The sequence below is a fragment of the Anomaloglossus baeobatrachus genome, chromosome 4, assembly GCF_048569485.1.
Source record: "Anomaloglossus baeobatrachus isolate aAnoBae1 chromosome 4, aAnoBae1.hap1, whole genome shotgun sequence".
Taxonomy (NCBI): Eukaryota; Metazoa; Chordata; class Amphibia; order Anura; family Aromobatidae; genus Anomaloglossus; species Anomaloglossus baeobatrachus.
In genome coordinates, this window is record NC_134356.1 from 372,787,746 (window position 1) to 372,804,921 (window position 17,176).

The 17,176-nt window shown below is 45.8% G+C and overlaps 1 protein-coding gene across 4 annotated transcripts in view; it reads left to right on the forward strand.

Moving 5' to 3' along the window:
- RELN (reelin) overlaps nucleotides 1-17,176 on the forward strand; it is a 906,715-nt gene that overhangs the window by 376,258 nt on the left and 513,281 nt on the right. For all 4 annotated transcript variants that reach the window (XM_075345182.1, XM_075345183.1, XM_075345181.1 and 1 more), the window contains one exon: nucleotides 1,279-1,349. In XM_075345182.1, the coding sequence (XP_075201297.1) occupies nucleotides 1,279-1,349 (71 nt within the window). The remainder of the gene's footprint in view (nucleotides 1-1,278; nucleotides 1,350-17,176) is intronic.

The following is a 17,176-nucleotide window of genomic DNA, read 5'->3' on the forward strand; positions in this document are numbered from 1 at the left end:
CGAATCTGGATAAAACACCTAAAATCCTGGGCCTAGGTCTGGCAGCTGGGTATGTTTGAAACTGCGCTGATCTGGACTTTTACAGTCTGGGTCCGCTCATCTCTACTCTTAACATTTATATTAGCTCTCTGATGAATTTCTTCTTTTTTTCAGCCTAATGATAGTCTATTTATTTTCCACTGAGAGCTACTTTCATCGCATGTTGTGGGTTCAGAGAAACATCTTCCAAATGCAAATGCCACACCTGGAATCGGCTCAAGACCGTTTAGCTGCTTAACTGATGATGGATTAACGAGGGAATAGTCCATGCAGCCCATTAAAGAGTTTTTGAGATGATTGTCCAATTACTTTTGGTCACTTGAAAAACAGGCAATTACATGTTAGAGTTATATTTCCTAAACCCTTAACCCAATTAGGTTGTGAATACCCTCAAATTAAAGCTGACACTCTGGACTTTAAGCCCATATTGATTATATAAATGTATCTTGAATATGTTTTGGTAAACGGCTAAACTACCAAAACCCATGTCACTGTCCAAATATTTCTAGACCTAATTGTATATGTTCAATACTGTACAGGCCTTTGCCTATAAGAACATATATTGCAATTTACAGCAATAAAATAATTAACAAACATATACATTAAAAGCTGTGATGTCATCATGTAAAATCTGTGACAATTCTACAAGATAATTGACCTGCTGATATGCTACAAATTTAGCTACATGTGAATGGGATTTTCCAAACTTCATTCACATGTATGGTAATGTTACATTGAACATCTGCGAGAAAATGGTCAAACCTAAATGTACACCTTTACAGATTTGTAATGGAATAATATATTTAGTGCAAAAAAATCTTCAAGCTTTGGTAAAAAACAAACGGCTTTCCGAGTTTAACAGGACAGAATCAATCTCATTCTTGGCTCTAAATGTATGGTTCCAGCATGGGTCCAAATTATGGCTTAGTGCTTCAAGCCTCAGGCTCTGTTCAAAATATTCCCTTTTTCATCAGGGTGCTAGAATTTTGGCTGACAAAAATAATGTAGTCTGCACCAGTGTCCCTGAAAATACCATAGCTCTGACAGAAACCTGACAGACCCAATTATATGTGAATAAGAACAGCAGAAGTCGATATTGCTGATATATAATATATGCAATACATGTGTTACATGGGATGCTGAAGTATGAATAATTGGCAAAGTATATGTCAGACAGTAAGACATGAAATAACGCACATATCCAGATTGAATCATAAACTTTCCTTTTTTTGTATACAGGGCCACAGCTACTCACAGAGGCCAGGTTATATTCAAAGATGCACTAGCACAGCAGTTATGTGAGCAAGGAGGTAAGAATCTTGAAGTATTACAATTTTATGTATATGTTGTGTTTTTGCAGTTCATGCTTTGGAAATCATTGTGGGGGATTTTTTTTATTGATCAAAGAGTACTGTATCTCAGATTTTTGTATACGCTTAAGGCACTTGTCCTCTCACAATCATTGGATCTGTTACCTTTTATCTTTACTAATGAGGGACCAAGGGACTTCAGCTTTAAGGCTAATGGGAGACACAAACATGTCAAAGAACAAATCAGAATGTTCAAATTTATCCAGCCATCATTTACATGCCAAGAATTTTGGAATAGGCTTTGCTTTTAAACCAATTACATGCTATTAATTTGTCATAAGAAGAATGCACTGCAATATAGAGAATACATGTTTATATATTAATGTTTGTGTGTGTGTGTGTGTATATATATATATATATATATATATATATATATATATATATATATATATATATATATATATATATATATATATACACAGATCAATAGACATACACTCCTCAACATTGAAAATTCAACACTAAGAAAGAGATGTCATGGAACTATTGGAATCACAGGGTTGATATACATGTTAATCGTGTTAATACAAATGATGAAAAATGTATACGTACACACACACTCACATTGTTTAATCTATCATTAGTAAAGGCAGAGTTATGTTCAGCATATTTCAATATGTATCTGTGGGGATTAGATTACTCCATTGAAGCTCTCTTTCATAACAGGTTAGGATATTTTTGAAATGCCTATTCTCCAGTGAATTTCATTGGGACAAGGCTGCATACAACTAGTAAACAAAAATCTAATAGAACTGTCTGTTTTGGAATTGACACATTGCAGGTCACAATATCACCTAATTGATGCAATGTCAAAATGTGACTCTGCAATCTACCTGTGGTGAAACCAGTGTGACTAAAATGCTTATCAATAAAATTGCCGTGACAAGTTTTTTTCATCCAAGTGGATTTCTGATTTGACACAAATACAAAGTACACTATCAGTTTTGCCTGTGAACAGCACATGGACTTTTAATACGTTTGTCTGAATGATCTCTAACACTCACATGCAAGGATAACACAATGATCTAAATCAGGGGTGGGGAACCTTTTTACTGCCGGGGGCCATTTGGAATTTTCTACCAACCTTCGGAGGCCGCACAGAACTATCAACTTAAAAATTACCCTGCTATACTTGGTCAAACAATTAACTCACCGTGTCAGCTGGAGCTTCTTGTTTTTGGTGCGGCTATGATATGAGGCAATATTGATCTTGTTGCTTCTCACAACTGCTCTTCCACGTTTTTGTCAGTTGGGACTGCTTTATATACACGACAAAGGAGACGCTGACGGCATATACATCACAGGAGATGCTGAGGGTATATATATCACAGGAGATGCTTAGGGCATATACATCACAGGAGATGCTGAGGGTATATATATCACAGGAGATGCTTAGGGCATATACATCACAGGAGATGCTGAGGGTATATATATCACAAGAAATGCTGTATATACATGACAAAGGAGACGCTGACGGCATATACATCACAGGAGATGCTGAGGGTATATATATCACAGGAGATGCTTAGGGCATATACATCACAGGAGATGCTGAGGGTATATATATCACAAGAAATGCTGAGGGCATATATATCACAGGAGATGCTGAGGGCATATCCATCACAGGAGATGCTGACGGCATATACATGACAGGATTTGCTGAGGACATATACATGACAGGAGATGCTGAGGACATATACATCACAGGAGATGCTGAGGACATATACATCATAGGAGACATTGGGGGCATACACATCACTGGGGAGAGCTAGGAGGAATATACATTGCTGGGAGGACTAGACATCACTGGGGAGGGCAGGAGGACTAGACATCAATGGTGAGGGCTGGGAGGACTAGACATCACTGGGAAGAACTGGGCGGACTAGACATCACTGCGGAGGGCTGGGAGGACTAGACAATACTGGGGAGGGCTGAGAGAACTGGACATCACTGGGGAGGGCTGGGAGGACTAGACATCACTGGGGAGGGCTGGGAGGTCTAGACAATACTGGGGAGGGCTGGGGGGACTAGACAATACTGGGGAGGGCTGGGGGGACTAGACATTACTGGGGAGGGCTAGGAAGACTAGACAATACTGGGGAGGGCTGGGAAGACTAGACAATACTGGGGTACTGGGGAGGGCTGGGAGGACTAGTCAATACTGGAGAGGGATGAGAGGACTATACATCATTGGGGAGGGCTGGGAGGACTATATATAACTGGGGAGGGCTGGGAGGAATATACATTGCTGGGTGAATTATATATCACTTGGGAGGGCTGGGAGAAATGTAAGGACATCGCTGGGGGTACAGACATATCAGGGGGGGCACAGGCAGCCCTGGGGGGGCACAGGCAGCCCTGGTGAGGCCACAGGGGAACGGGGAGGCCACAGGGGAAAAGGCAGCCCTGGGGAGGCCACAGGGGAACAGGCAGCAGTGTGGAGGCCACAGGGGCATAAGCAGCAGTGTGGAGGCTGTAGGGGCACAGGCAGCAATGTAGAGGCCGCAGGGACACAGGCAGCAGTGTAGAGGCCGCAGGGACACAGGCAGCATTGTGGAGGCCGCAGGGACACAGGCAGCATTGTGGAGGCCGCAGGGGCACAGACAGCAGTGTGGAGACCGCAGGGGCACAGGCAGCAGTGTGGAGGCAGCAGGGACACAGGCAGCAATGTGGAGGCCGCAGGGACACAGGCAGCAGTGTGGAGACCGCAGGGGCACAGGCAGCAGTGTGGAGGCAGCAGGGACACAGGCAGCAATGTGGAGGCCGCAGGGACACAGGCAGCAGTGTGGAGGCCGCAGGGACACAGGCAGCATTGTGGAGGCCGCAGGGGCACAGACAGCAGTGTGGAGACCGCAGGGGCACAAGCAGCAGTGTGGAGGCAGCAAGGACACAGGCAGCAATGTGGAGGCCGCAGGGACACAGGCAGCAGTGTGGAGACTGCAGGGACACAGGCAGCAGTGTGGAGGCCGCAGGGACACAGGCAGCATTGTGGAGGCCACAGGGACACAGGCAGCATTGTGGAGACCGCAGGGGCACAGGCAGCAGTGTGGAGACTGCAGGGACACAGGCAGCAGTGTGGAGGCCGCAGGGACACAGGCAGCATTGTGGAGGCCACAGGGACACAGGCAGCATTGTGGAGACCGCAGGGGCACAGGCAGCAGTGTGGAGGCCGCAGGGACACAGGCAGCAGTGTGGAGACTGCAGGGACACAGGCAGCAGTGTGGAGGCCGCAGGGACACAGGCAGCATTGTGGAGGCCACAGGGACACAGGCAGCATTGTGGAGACCGCAGGGGCACAGGCAGCAGTGTGGAGACTGCAGGGACACAGGCAGCATTGTGGAGGCCACAGGGACACAGGCAGCAGTGTGGAGGCCGCAGGGACACAGGCAGCATTGTGGAGGCCGCAGGGACACAGGCAGCATTGTGGAGGCCACAGGGACACAGGCAGCATTGTGGAGACCGCAGGGGCACAGGCAGCAGTGTGGAGACTGCAGGGACACAGGTAGCAGTGTGGAGGCCGCAGGGACACAGGCAGCAGTGTAGAGGCCGCAGGGACACAGGCAGCAGTGTAGAGGCCGCAGGGACACATGCAGCAGTGTAGAGGCCGCAGGGACACAGGCAGCAGAGTGGAGGCCGCAGGGGCACAGACAGCAGTGTAGAGGCCGCAGGGACACAGGCAGCAGTGTGGAGGCTGCAGGAGCACAGGCTGCCGTGGGGAGGCCCGAGGAGCACAGGCTGCCGTGGGGAGGCCCAAGGAGCACAGACTGCCGTGGGGATGCGCGAGGAGGATGGGACACTGGATGGGCAAAGTTACACCTTGTCCCACCTTGGCTCCTCCCCACTTTTGCCCTTTTTGACAAAGCTGTCCAAAACTGTTGTGAAAACACCAAAAGACAAATATTTTGCATTGCATAAAAAAAGTGCAATTGCACAATTGTTTTTTGCCTTTTTTATTTACCATGTTCACGATATGTAAAACTGACCTGGCAATATGATTCCCCAAGTCAGTACGAGTTTGTAGATACCAAACATACATTGTTTTACTTTTGTTTAAGTGGTAAAAAAAAATTCAGAAATCTGTTTAAAAAAAATTGCGCTTTTGTTGACATTTTCCCAGACGTAGCGTTCTAATTTTTTGGGATTTGGGGCTGTGTGACAGCTTATTTTTTGAGTCTTGAGCTGACATTTCTAATTTTACCATTTTTGGGTAGATGTGGTGTTTTGATCGCCTGTTATTGCTTTGTAATGCAATATTGCGGCGACCTAAACAACGTAATTCTGGCATTTTCATTTTTTTTTTCACTACACCCTTTACCAATAAGATTAACCCCTTAAGGTCGAAGCCAGTTTTGTCCCTAATGACCGGGCCATTTTTTGCAAATCTGACCACTATCACTTTCACAGGTTATAACTCTGGAACGCTTCAGTGGATCCCAGTGATTCTGAGATTGTTTTTTTGTGACAAATTGTAGTTCAGGATAGTTATAAATTTAGAATGATATATGTTGCGTTTATTCATGAAAAAATCGGAAATTTGACGAAAATTTTGCAATTTTCAAACTTTTAATTTTTTTGCCCTTAAACCAGAAAGTTATGTCACACAATATACATAATAAATTACATTTCCCACATGTCTACTTTACATCACCACAATTTTTGAAACAAATTTTTTTGGGGTTTGGAATTTAGAAGGGGTCAAAGTTCATCAGCAATTTCTCATTTTTTCAACAAAATTTACAAAACCATTTTTTTAGGGAACACATCATATTTGAAGTGACTTTGAGAGCCCTAGGTGACAGAAAATGCCCCAAAGTGACACCATTCTAAAAACTGCACCCCTCAAAGTACTGAAAAACACATCCAAAAAGTTTATTAACCCTTCAGGTGCCTCACAGGAATAAAGCAATGTGAAAAAAAATATATTTTACCTAAAAAATGTTGCTTTAGTGCCAATTTATTCATTTTAGAAGAATAAATGGAGAGGAAGGGCACCACCCTATGGGATCTCCAGGTATACGATAAGGCACGAGACAGAAGAAAGAGTATACCTATCAAGGGATCACCAGAAGATTGTATCATGTAAAAATGGAAATCTTTATTACAAAAACAGGAAAATACATGGATCTCCTCACTGGGAGTCAAGGAACACCAAAAGACAGTTTAAAAACACTTAAAAGCAGACATGTATCCCCAAGCCAAAAACCATTAATAATAAGTATCAAGGTAAATCACGATGTTTCTTAACACCCCTCATGCAGATGCAACTTTGATAAAAAGTACAACCTGCTATGCAGCATACAATATTGACCACAAAATATAATGAAGTATAGTGTGCAGGCTTGAGCAGAGCCTTAGAAATAATATGGTATATTAAGGGAGAATGTAGTACTTCAAGGGTCACAGGCTGTCGTTTGGAGTGACAGTGGTCTGGTGGACCTTTACTAAATGGCCTGTTTGCAACAATCTAACAGACAATATAAAAATACATTAGATATTTCCTAAGGACCACAGTAACACTGACTAAGCCAGGAGGTACAGATCCTGGTCAAAACAAGCGTGTATTCATATAAACATGAAGTGCAGTAATAAGCACAAGCAGTATGAGCGAACCCTGAATTCAAAGAACATAAGAATGAGGCTCACTGAGTTCGCCAGTTCAGGGCAAGGCAGGTTGAAACCACTCACACTATCTTGTATGGGCAATATGTGTGAGTCAACCCTTAATAAACCGCAGTGCTACTGTCAGGACTAGAGATTAAATGCCCTAGTCTAGGCCTGCAAGTGTATGATGCAAACCAAAAGTGCAATAATATGCACAGGCAAAATGCACAAGCCCTAAATGCTATATTTGTATGGGCTAGCCAAAAACAATATTTAGACAAACCCTATTCAGTGGTTCAGGGTAATACCAGTAAGACCCATACTCACTATCCCAAAGGGGGAGAACGCATATATAGCAGGGTATCAAGAGGGGTGGGTTTTTGGGCGATGCTACCCCACGCGTATCACCCCCATGCAGGAGGCGTCCTCAGGGGAAAAGACAGACAATGTGGGGTCAAATGTGTGCCCTATTTCTATCGCATACTAAATTAAATAATTACTCACCAGTGTGCAGCTTTAAAAAACAGTTTTGTGGTCTGCAGCGTTATGCATGGCGGCCGCCATTTTGGCCGAATCACATGATTCGGCTCAGCTCGTCCTGTTGTGTATACAGCGCATGAGCAGAAGACGCAGCACTGCTAGCGTTTTAAAACACATATTTGCTTTGCGAATAAGGTTCTCACATACGGCGCACAGTAGTCCAGGAGTATGGCACATAACTTTGGATTAGGCAAATTTGTTCTATACAGACAAAGTTTTTGAATCCCCAAAAGCACATGCACAGTAAGAATTTGTCCATACTTAGTATATTTATCGCGGCGCATATGAGCAGAATGCAGTATAGATCGCGCTTGCGCACAGATTGCCAATGGCTCCAAGTATGGTACAGAGCTGTCATAGGTGCGGTTAATTAACCCTTGTAGGTCCCTACATTCAGGGAGACGCTGTATCTTTAATCCATAAAGGACTTGTAAAAGAGGAAAAACAGTAAATCTAAAGTGGCATAAGGTCGAATACAGGCGTTAAAATATAACGCCCTGCAAAATATTTTATTTTATACCACCTAAACAAGCATCCCACAAACAGGTAAGCAGTCATTCTCATTTTGTGCCAATTTGAGGGGAAAAAAAAGAGGGGCGCAGACGTTACAAAACCTTAGGCTACTTTCACACTTGCGTTGGACGGGATCCGTAGCATTGCGTTGTGTGACGGATGCAACGGATGTGTTGCATATAGTAGCACAACGGATGCTACAGATCATACAAAATAACGCAATCCGCTATAGGGTTTTTTTCCTTGACTTTACACATCTGAGCATGCGCAGTTGTGTAAAAACGGTTGCGTTAACGGAATCCGTCAAATAACGGATTCTAACGGAATCCACCACCATAGGCATCCATTATAAAAACAATGGACACCAACGGATTCCTGCAGGTTGCGTTTTTTTAACACTCCGCCAAGCACAGAAAAACGCTACATGCAGCGTTCCATCCGCCTGACGGTCACTCGCGGTCAGCGTCAAAACAACTGATGCGCCGCGGGACGGATGCAATGCAAGACCATCCGTTGCTATCTGTAGCTAATAGAAGTCTATGAGGAATATAACGGATTCCTGCAATGGTTACCGTAATTCCTCAAGGCTGCGGATAGCAACGGAAGCCGTCCAACACGAGTGTGAAAATAGCCTTAAGAAGAGGGTTCTCTATTTTAGAATACACAGAGGTTCTTTAGTTCAGATGACCCAATAAGGAGGCATTGCCGGCTCAGTATGGCTCAGGATAAAACTCAAGGCTATATCTGATAGATATGAACCAGATAAAAATGCCATAAACCCACTTCCTACCCAGTAAGAATGAGTATCTGGGATCAATATAGGCTTATAAAAAAAAGCCAAGGGGGAAGGATCAGCACAGAGCGGTACACTCCAACAATGAAAGTCATGCCAAACAAAGGGGGAGAGTCTGCTATTGGTATAGTATAAGATGACACAGGGGTTTTCTAGTTTAGATCACACAGAGGGAGGCGTTGCCGGCTCAATATGGCTCAGGGTAGTGCTCAAGGCTGTATCTGATAGATGTAAACCAGATAAAAACTCCATAGACCCATTCCTTAACCAATAGATATGAGACAGATGTTTAGGATCAGCATACAATTGTACAATAATGCCAAAAAGGGGAAAGGTCAACATAGAGCGGTACTCATATACAATGAAAGTCATACCAAAAAGGGGGGGGGGGAGATACCACTATTGGTATAATATGGAAAAAGACCTTAGGAGTAGAGATGAGCGAACCGGTCGCGGTTCGGCTCGAGGTCGGTTCGCCAAACGGAGCTCCCGTTCGAGTTCGGTTCGTCGAACGTTCGCCGAACCGAACTCGAACTGAGTAGGAAACAATGGCAGGCAATCACAAACACATAAAAACACCTAGAAAACACCCTCAAAGGTGTCCAAAAGGTGACAAACAACTCACAACACAACACAAACACATGGGAAAGTGACAAGGACAAATTCTCATGCGAAAACAAAACAGCGTTACGAGGAAAAAGAGGACGAGACACAGATATAGGCATGGCATGCCCTTCTAAAATCATGTAAAACACCGCAAGGTGACTCCAAGCGGAGTCTCCCTTTTTTCCAAAAATTGGGCCACACAGACACCCCTTCAGTGGCAGCACTTGTGCCCCAGTTGTACACTTCACAGGTAGATTTGCATCAAGCACATTCAAAAATACGCCATACTTAACCGTCCCCAGGATGACTCCAGGGTAGGTAGCAAAGTCTTTCCTGATCCCAGCTGTATGCATCTTGGATCATTTTTTAAAACTATGTAAGCAAGGGTTACTCCAAGCGGAGTGTCCCTTTTTCCAAAAATTGTGCCCCACACACACCCACCCATTCAGTGGCAGCACTTGTGCCCTAGTTGTACACTTCACAGCTAGATATGCATCAAGCACATTCAAAAATATGCCATACTTAACCGTCCCCAGGATGACACCGGGGTAGGTAGCAAAGTCTTTCCTGATCCCAGCTGTATGTATCTTGGATCATTTTTTAAAACTATGTAAGCAAGGGTTACTCCAAGCGGAGTGTCCCTTTTTCCAAAAATTGTGCCCCACACACACCCACCCATTCAGTGGCAGCACTTGTGCCCTAGTTGTACACTTCACAGCTAGATTTGCATCAAGCACATTCAAAAATACGCCATACTTAACCGTCCCCAGGATGACACCGGGGTAGGTAGCAAAGTCTTTCCTGATCCCAGCTGTATGCATCTTGGATCATTTTTTAAAACTATGTAAGCAAGGGTTACTCCAAGCGGAGTGTCCCTTTTTCCAAAAATTGTGCCCCACACACACCCACCCATTCAGTGGCAGCACTTGTGCCCTAGTTGTACACTTCACAGCTAGATTTGCATCAAGCACATTCAAAAATACGCCATACTTAACCGTCCCCAGGATGACACCGGGGTAGGTAGCAAAGTCTTTCCTGATCCCAGCTGTATGCATCTTGGATCATTTTTTAAAACTATGTAAGCAAGGCTTACTCCAAGCGGAGTGTCCCTTTTTCCAAAAATTATGCCCCACACACAACCACCCATTCAGTGGCAGCACTTGTGCCCTAGTTGTACACTTCACAGCTAGATTTGCATCAAGCACATTCAAAAATACGCCATACTTAACCGTCCCCAGGATGACACTGGGGTAGGTAGCAAAGTCTTTCCTGATCCCAGCTGTATGCATCTTGGATCATTTTTTAAAACTATGTAAGCAAGGGTTACTCCAAGCGGAGTGTCCCTTTTTCCAAAAATTATGCCCCACACACAACCACCCATTCAGTGGCAGCACTTGTGCCCTAGTTGTACACTTCACAGCTAGATTTGTATCAAGCACATTCCAAATCCACAAGCATTTACTCTCCCCAGGATGACACAGGGGTAGTAATTTCCTGGTGGATCCATGACTTGTTCATTTTGATGAACGTTAGTCTGTCCACATTGTCACTGGACAGACGCGTGCGCTTATCTGTCAGCACACACCCAGCAGCACTGAAGACACGTTCAGAGACAACGCTGGCAGCTGGACACGACAAAATCTCCAAGGCGTAACTGGAGAGCTCTGGCCATTTTTCTAGATTTGAAGCCCAAAATGAGCAAGGCTCCATTTGCAAAGTCATGGCATCGATGTTCATTTGGAGATACTCCTGTATCATCCTCTCCAGCCGTTGACTATGTGTCAGACTTGTTGTCTCTGGTGGCCTTGCAAAGGAGGGTCTAAAAAAATTATGAAAAGATTCCATAAAATTGCTGTTACCAGCACCAGATACAGTCCTACTGGTACGGGTAGACTGTTGAAGATGAAGAGACCGTCCCATATTTGTCAAGTTACAACTGTGAGATTCACTCCCTGCACCTGCACGGTTGTTTGGTGGAAAAGCCGAGCTAAGATCGAGTAACAGCTTCTGCTGATACTCCTGCATACGTGCGTCCCTTTCTATGGCTGGAATTATGTCACAAAATTTGGAGTTGTACCGGGGATCTAATAGTGTGGCAAGCCAGTAGTCATCATCACTTCTAATTTTGACAATACGAGTGTCATGTTGGAGGTAGTGCAACAAGAAGGCACTCATGTGTCTTGCGCAGCCATGCAGACCAAGTCCATGCTGTGTTTGTGGCATAGAGGTGCTACTCGTTCTTTCTTCCTCTGACATCTCCCCCCAACCTCTTTCAACTGAAATTTGACCAAGGTCTCCCTCATCCGCTGAGTCTTCCATGTCCATGGACAGTTCGTCCTCCATTTCTTCATGTTCTCCTGCACCTTCCTCAACATTTAGCCTGCTACCATGCGCCCTTGTTGATCCCTGTCCCCCATGGTCCCATGCCTGCCGCGTTGGTGATGATGAACGTCTGGACCTTGGTGATGTTGTTGTCCCTTGCACATATGAATCCTCCTGTAGTTCCTCCCCTTCCTGTTGTCCCACCCCCTGACTCCGAATAGTGTTTAGCATGTGCTCCAGCATGTAAATGACTGGAATTGTCATGCTGATAATGGCATTGTCAGCGCTAAACATATTCGTCGCCATGTCGAAACTGTAAAGAAAGGGTGCATAGGTCCTTGATCTGAGTCTACTCCATCAGGGTGATCTGCCCCACCTCTGCATCTCGTTGGCCCAGGCTATACGTCATGACGTATTGCACCAGGGCTCGGCGGTGCTGCCACAGTCGCTGTAACATGTGGAGAGTCAAATTCCAGCGTGTCGCCACATCGCATTTCAGGCGATGAACCGGCAGGCCGAAAGACTTCTGGAGCGATGCAAGTCGCTCAGCTGCGGCGGTTGAACGGCGGAAGTGAGCAGACAGTTTTCGTGTCCTGGTCAGAAGGCCATCTAGGCCTGGATAGTGTGTTAAAAATTGCTGGACAACAAGGTTCAACACGTGAGCCCTACAAGGCACGTGTGTCACCTTGCCCAGGCGAAGGGCCGCACCCAGGTTTGCAGCATTGTCGCACACGGCCTTACCAGGCTGCAGGTTGAGTGGAGACAACCATTTATTAAACTCGGACCGCAGAGCTGACCACAACTCCTCAGCTGTGTGACTCCTATTACCAAGACATGTCAAGCTAAAGACCGCCTGATGCCATTGCGCTCTGCTGCCAGCATAGTAATGAGGGGTGCGTGATTTCTTCTGCACAGTGAGAATGCTGGTGGCCTGACCAGGCAGGCTTGGGGCGGAGGTGGAGGACCCAGATGAGGTGGAGGAGGCAGAAGCAGTGGCGGAACTTGGACAGACAGAGGATTGGCACACAAGTCGTGGAGACGGCAAGACTTGTGCAGCAGACCCTTCACCATCTATCACCATAGTTACCCAGTGCCCAGTCAGCGACATGTAACGTCCCTGTCCATGCTTACTGGTCCAAGTATCGGTGGTGAAATGCACCCGTTCACACACAGAGTTTCTCAAGGAAGTGGTGATGTTGTGTGCGACATGCTGGTGTAGCGCGGGCACACCTTTCTTAGAGAAGTAGTGGCGACTAGGCATCTGGTACTGGGGCACAGCGACAGACATAAGGTCTCTAAAATCCTGTGTTTCCACTAGGCGGAAAGGCAGCATTTCGGTAGCCAAGAGCTTACAGAGGGATAGAGTCAACCTCTTAGCTTTGTCATGGGTCGCAGGAAATGGCCTTTTATTTGACCACATCTGAGGGACAGAGATCTGGCTGCTGTGTGTAGACGGTGTTGAGTAGGGTGTCCCTGGAAAAATGCAGGTTTGTGAGGAAAGTGCAGGCGGAGACATGATGCTGCCTTCATCCAACGTTGGTGCTATCGATGTCTGAGAGAGCTGTACACACTCACTTGTTTCCCCTTCCAAACCAACTGACGACCTACCAAGCAAACTGCCTGTTGCGGTTACAGTGGTGGAAGTTGTGCGTGGAAAACCAGGTGTGACAGCTGTCCCCACAGTCCTAGAAGATGAAGAGCGCGCGGATGCACTGGAAGGGGCAGGCCGTGGATGGTTCGCTCCGCTAGGCCGCATTGCAGCACGGTGAACTTCCCACTGGGACCTATGATATTTATTCATGTGACGATTCATGGAAGAAGTTGTCAAACTGCTGAGGTTTTGACCTCTACTAACAGAATCACGACAAATTTTACACATCACATAATTTGGGCGATCTTTTTCTATGTCAAAAAAGGACCAGGCTAGGCAAGGCTTAGAGGGCATGCGACCTGCTGAGCCCCCCCCCGACTAGTGCTCAGAGGCAGAGTGGTGGCTGATGATGCAGTTGTAGACGTGCTACCAGTGCTCCGACTCTGTCCAGGAAGGCGCAAGGTAACTTCGTCGTCGGTTGCATCCTCCTCCACCGCCTCTGTTGACCTCCTCGAGTGCCTGACTGGGGGTTGACAGTAGGTGGGATCTAGAACTTCATCATCAATTGTTGTGTTTGCACTCCCCTCCCCCTCAGACCGAGCCTCTTCTTGCCCTGACCGAATATTTAAGTTGTCATCCCAATCTGGTATCTGCGTCTCATTGTCATCAGTATGTTCCTCATTGTCTATAACCACAGGTGTTACAGTTTGTGACAAAGGGTCAACATTATGCTCAGAAACTTCGTCCTCACGGCCTGAATCAGAATCACAAAGGTTCTGGGCATCACTGCAGACCATTTCCTGGTCTGTACTCACTGTAGCTTGGGAGCAGACCTCTGATTCCCAGGCTATAGTGTGACTGAACAGCTCTGCAGACTCAGCCATCTCAGTTCCACCATACTGTGCAGGGCTGATGGAGACTTCAGAGCTGGGAGAAAGCAAGTTTGATTGGGATGACAACTCAGAGGACTGGTGTTTTTGGATGCGGTAGTTGAGGTGGCTGAGAGGGCACTTGTTGGACCACTTGAGATCCATTCAAGCATTTTCCTTTTTTGGCCATCATCTACCTTTGTTCCTGTTGTTCGTGTCCGTAAATAAGGGAGCACATCGGATTGTCCACGGTAAGTAGTAGACATCTTACTTTTGCTGGTAGATGGTCTATCTTCAGCAGATGATAATGGAGCTTTGCCACCTTCCCCACGGACAAGCCCTTTTTTTCCTTTTCCACCACGCCTCTTCCCCTTTCCACCAGCATCTGTCATTTTGCCACTCATGTTGATTGCGACAAGATTGTGCACTGAAAATGTGGTAGTAAAAATTGAGAGGTGGTGTAGATTGCAGCGGTGGTCTAGCTTTATTAACAGCAGAATAATAAAGAATATATATCCCTGACAATGCAACTATGGCCCTTAAACTGGCAGCATAAATTGCTAGTATAATGGCTTAGTAACAATGAGTAGGAGTGTGCAATGCAGGCAGACGTGCTGCAAATATCTTTGCACTACTGGGACTATACAGAAGTCCAATAGCCACGTTTAGGATGCCACTAAGTTCACTGAGTGTTTGCTAGTATAATGGCTTAGTTACAATGAGTTTGAGTGTGCAATGCAGGCAGACGTGCTGCAAATATCTTTGCACTACTGGGACTATACAGAAGTCCAATAGCCACGTTTAGGATGCCACTAAGTTCACTCAGTGTTTGCTAGTATAATGGCTTAGTTATAATGAGTTTGAGTGTGCAATGCAGCCAGACGTGCTGCAAATATCTTTGCACTACTGGGACTATACAGAAGTCCAATAGCCACGTTTAGGATGCCACTAAGTTCACTCAGTGTTTGCTAGTATAATGGCTTAGTTATAATGAGTTTGAGTGTGCAATGCAGGCAGACGTGCTGCAAATATCTTTGCACTACTGGGACTATACAGAAGTCCAATAGCCACGTTTAGGATGCCACTAAGTTCACTCAGTGTTTGCTAGTATAATGGCTTAGTTATAATGAGTTTGAGTGTGCAATGCAGCCAGACGTGCTGCAAATATCTTTGCACTACTGGGACTATACAGAAGTCCAATAGCCACGTTTAGGGTGCCACTAAGTACACTCAGTGTTTGCTAGTATAATGGCTTAGTAACAATGAGTTGGAGTGTGCAAAGGGCAGGAGGGTACAGTGGCAGGGTTGTGGGTCTCTGGGTAGAGGAAAGGAAGCCTGCCTTTCTATCCCTCCTAATGGGGAAATGCAGCGAGGAAATCCCTGACCTTAGCTACACAGACGCTGTCATCTTGTGTAGCTGTTAAACTCTGTTTTCAGGACCTGTCACCTATGGCTCTGACCCTGCCGGTATGAGCCCTTAAAAGGACCGATAGAAAGTGCTATCCCTATGCTGTCCAGCGCTGTGTATGGAGCGTATACAGCTGTATCGGCGATAGGAGCTGCGCCAGTGATTACAGCGGAAAGCCAGCTAGGAATTAGCTGGGTTTTTTGCTGCTAGAACCGTTCTCGAACGTATCTAGAACTATCGAGCTTTTGCAAAAAAGCTCGAGTTCTAGTTCGATCTAGAACAGCCCCCAAAATCACTCGAGCCGCGAACTGGAGAACCACGAACCGCGAACCGCGCTCAACTCTACTTAGGAGAAAAGAAAGTGGTTATGATATACAACGATATGAACAAACAAATCCCACACTAAATCCTATAAGACTCTGTTAATACAGAGCCTGTAGATCCTATAATGAGGGCACACAGGTTGAGGTGCCCAACCAGCTGTCCGGTCTCTAAGATTCGGGGTTAGGTTCCAATAGCCTGTAAGTTCATCTCTGTTGATCACAGAAGCCATATCGGCTGGAGTACAGATGCTCTTTTCCCAGTGTTGCAGAGCTTGGATCTTTCTTTTTTCATTCTTTCCACCTTTTGTTCGTTCCTTCTTCCCTCCTCTTTATCTCATTGGCTTTTTCCTTAATCTGAGGTCTTACTTCTATCTTCTTTCATCCCTCTATGAACAGAGAAAATCTCTTGTAGGCATGGGTGGAAAATGGCGACTCCAGGAGATGTAGGGTCGTAAAACGGCTACGCGGCCAGGTCACTAGAGAGGGGAAGCAGAATGAAGAAATCAATCAGGGTTCAAAGGACTTTGTAGAATCCCATATAAAGCAATTCTTCATTCAGTCCGTGTGGAGCCAGGCTTCTAAGATTATAAATCCACTTGGACTCCCTCCGTAGTAACTCTTTAACATGATTCCCCCCCCTAATGTCCGGAGTAACCGAATCTACAATCAGGACCTTAATGTTGGCAAAACGTCCCCCATGATATGTGAGAAAATGTGAGGCTACGGAAGTGAGTGTTTTGCTCTTCTTCAGATCCATACCGGCCGTAATTATGTTGAAGTGCTGTTGAATTCTCCTTCTTACCTCTTGGGTGGTCTGGTCTACATAAATCTTTGGGCAATCGCAAATGAGTACATACACAGCATTCTTGGAGCGGCAGTTATAATAGGCCCCACTGGAAATCCGCCTAGGAAAAATCGATAAAAGGACATGATCACTTGTCACCATAAAGGGACAGACCGAGCAGGACCCGCAGGGAATGGTACCCCTCAGTCTGACACTTGTACCCAGACTTTGTGCGGGCCTCCTGAAGTGGCTCCTAGAGAGGATACCACCCAAATTTTGAGCTCTTCTGGCCACCAGGTTTGGCTTCTCGTCTAAGAATTGAGCCAGTTTCTTATCGCTCCGTAGGATGTCCCAGTTGCATTGGAGAAGTGCATAAAGGTCCTGCCACTGGTTGTTGAAGGGGGTGATCATACTCAC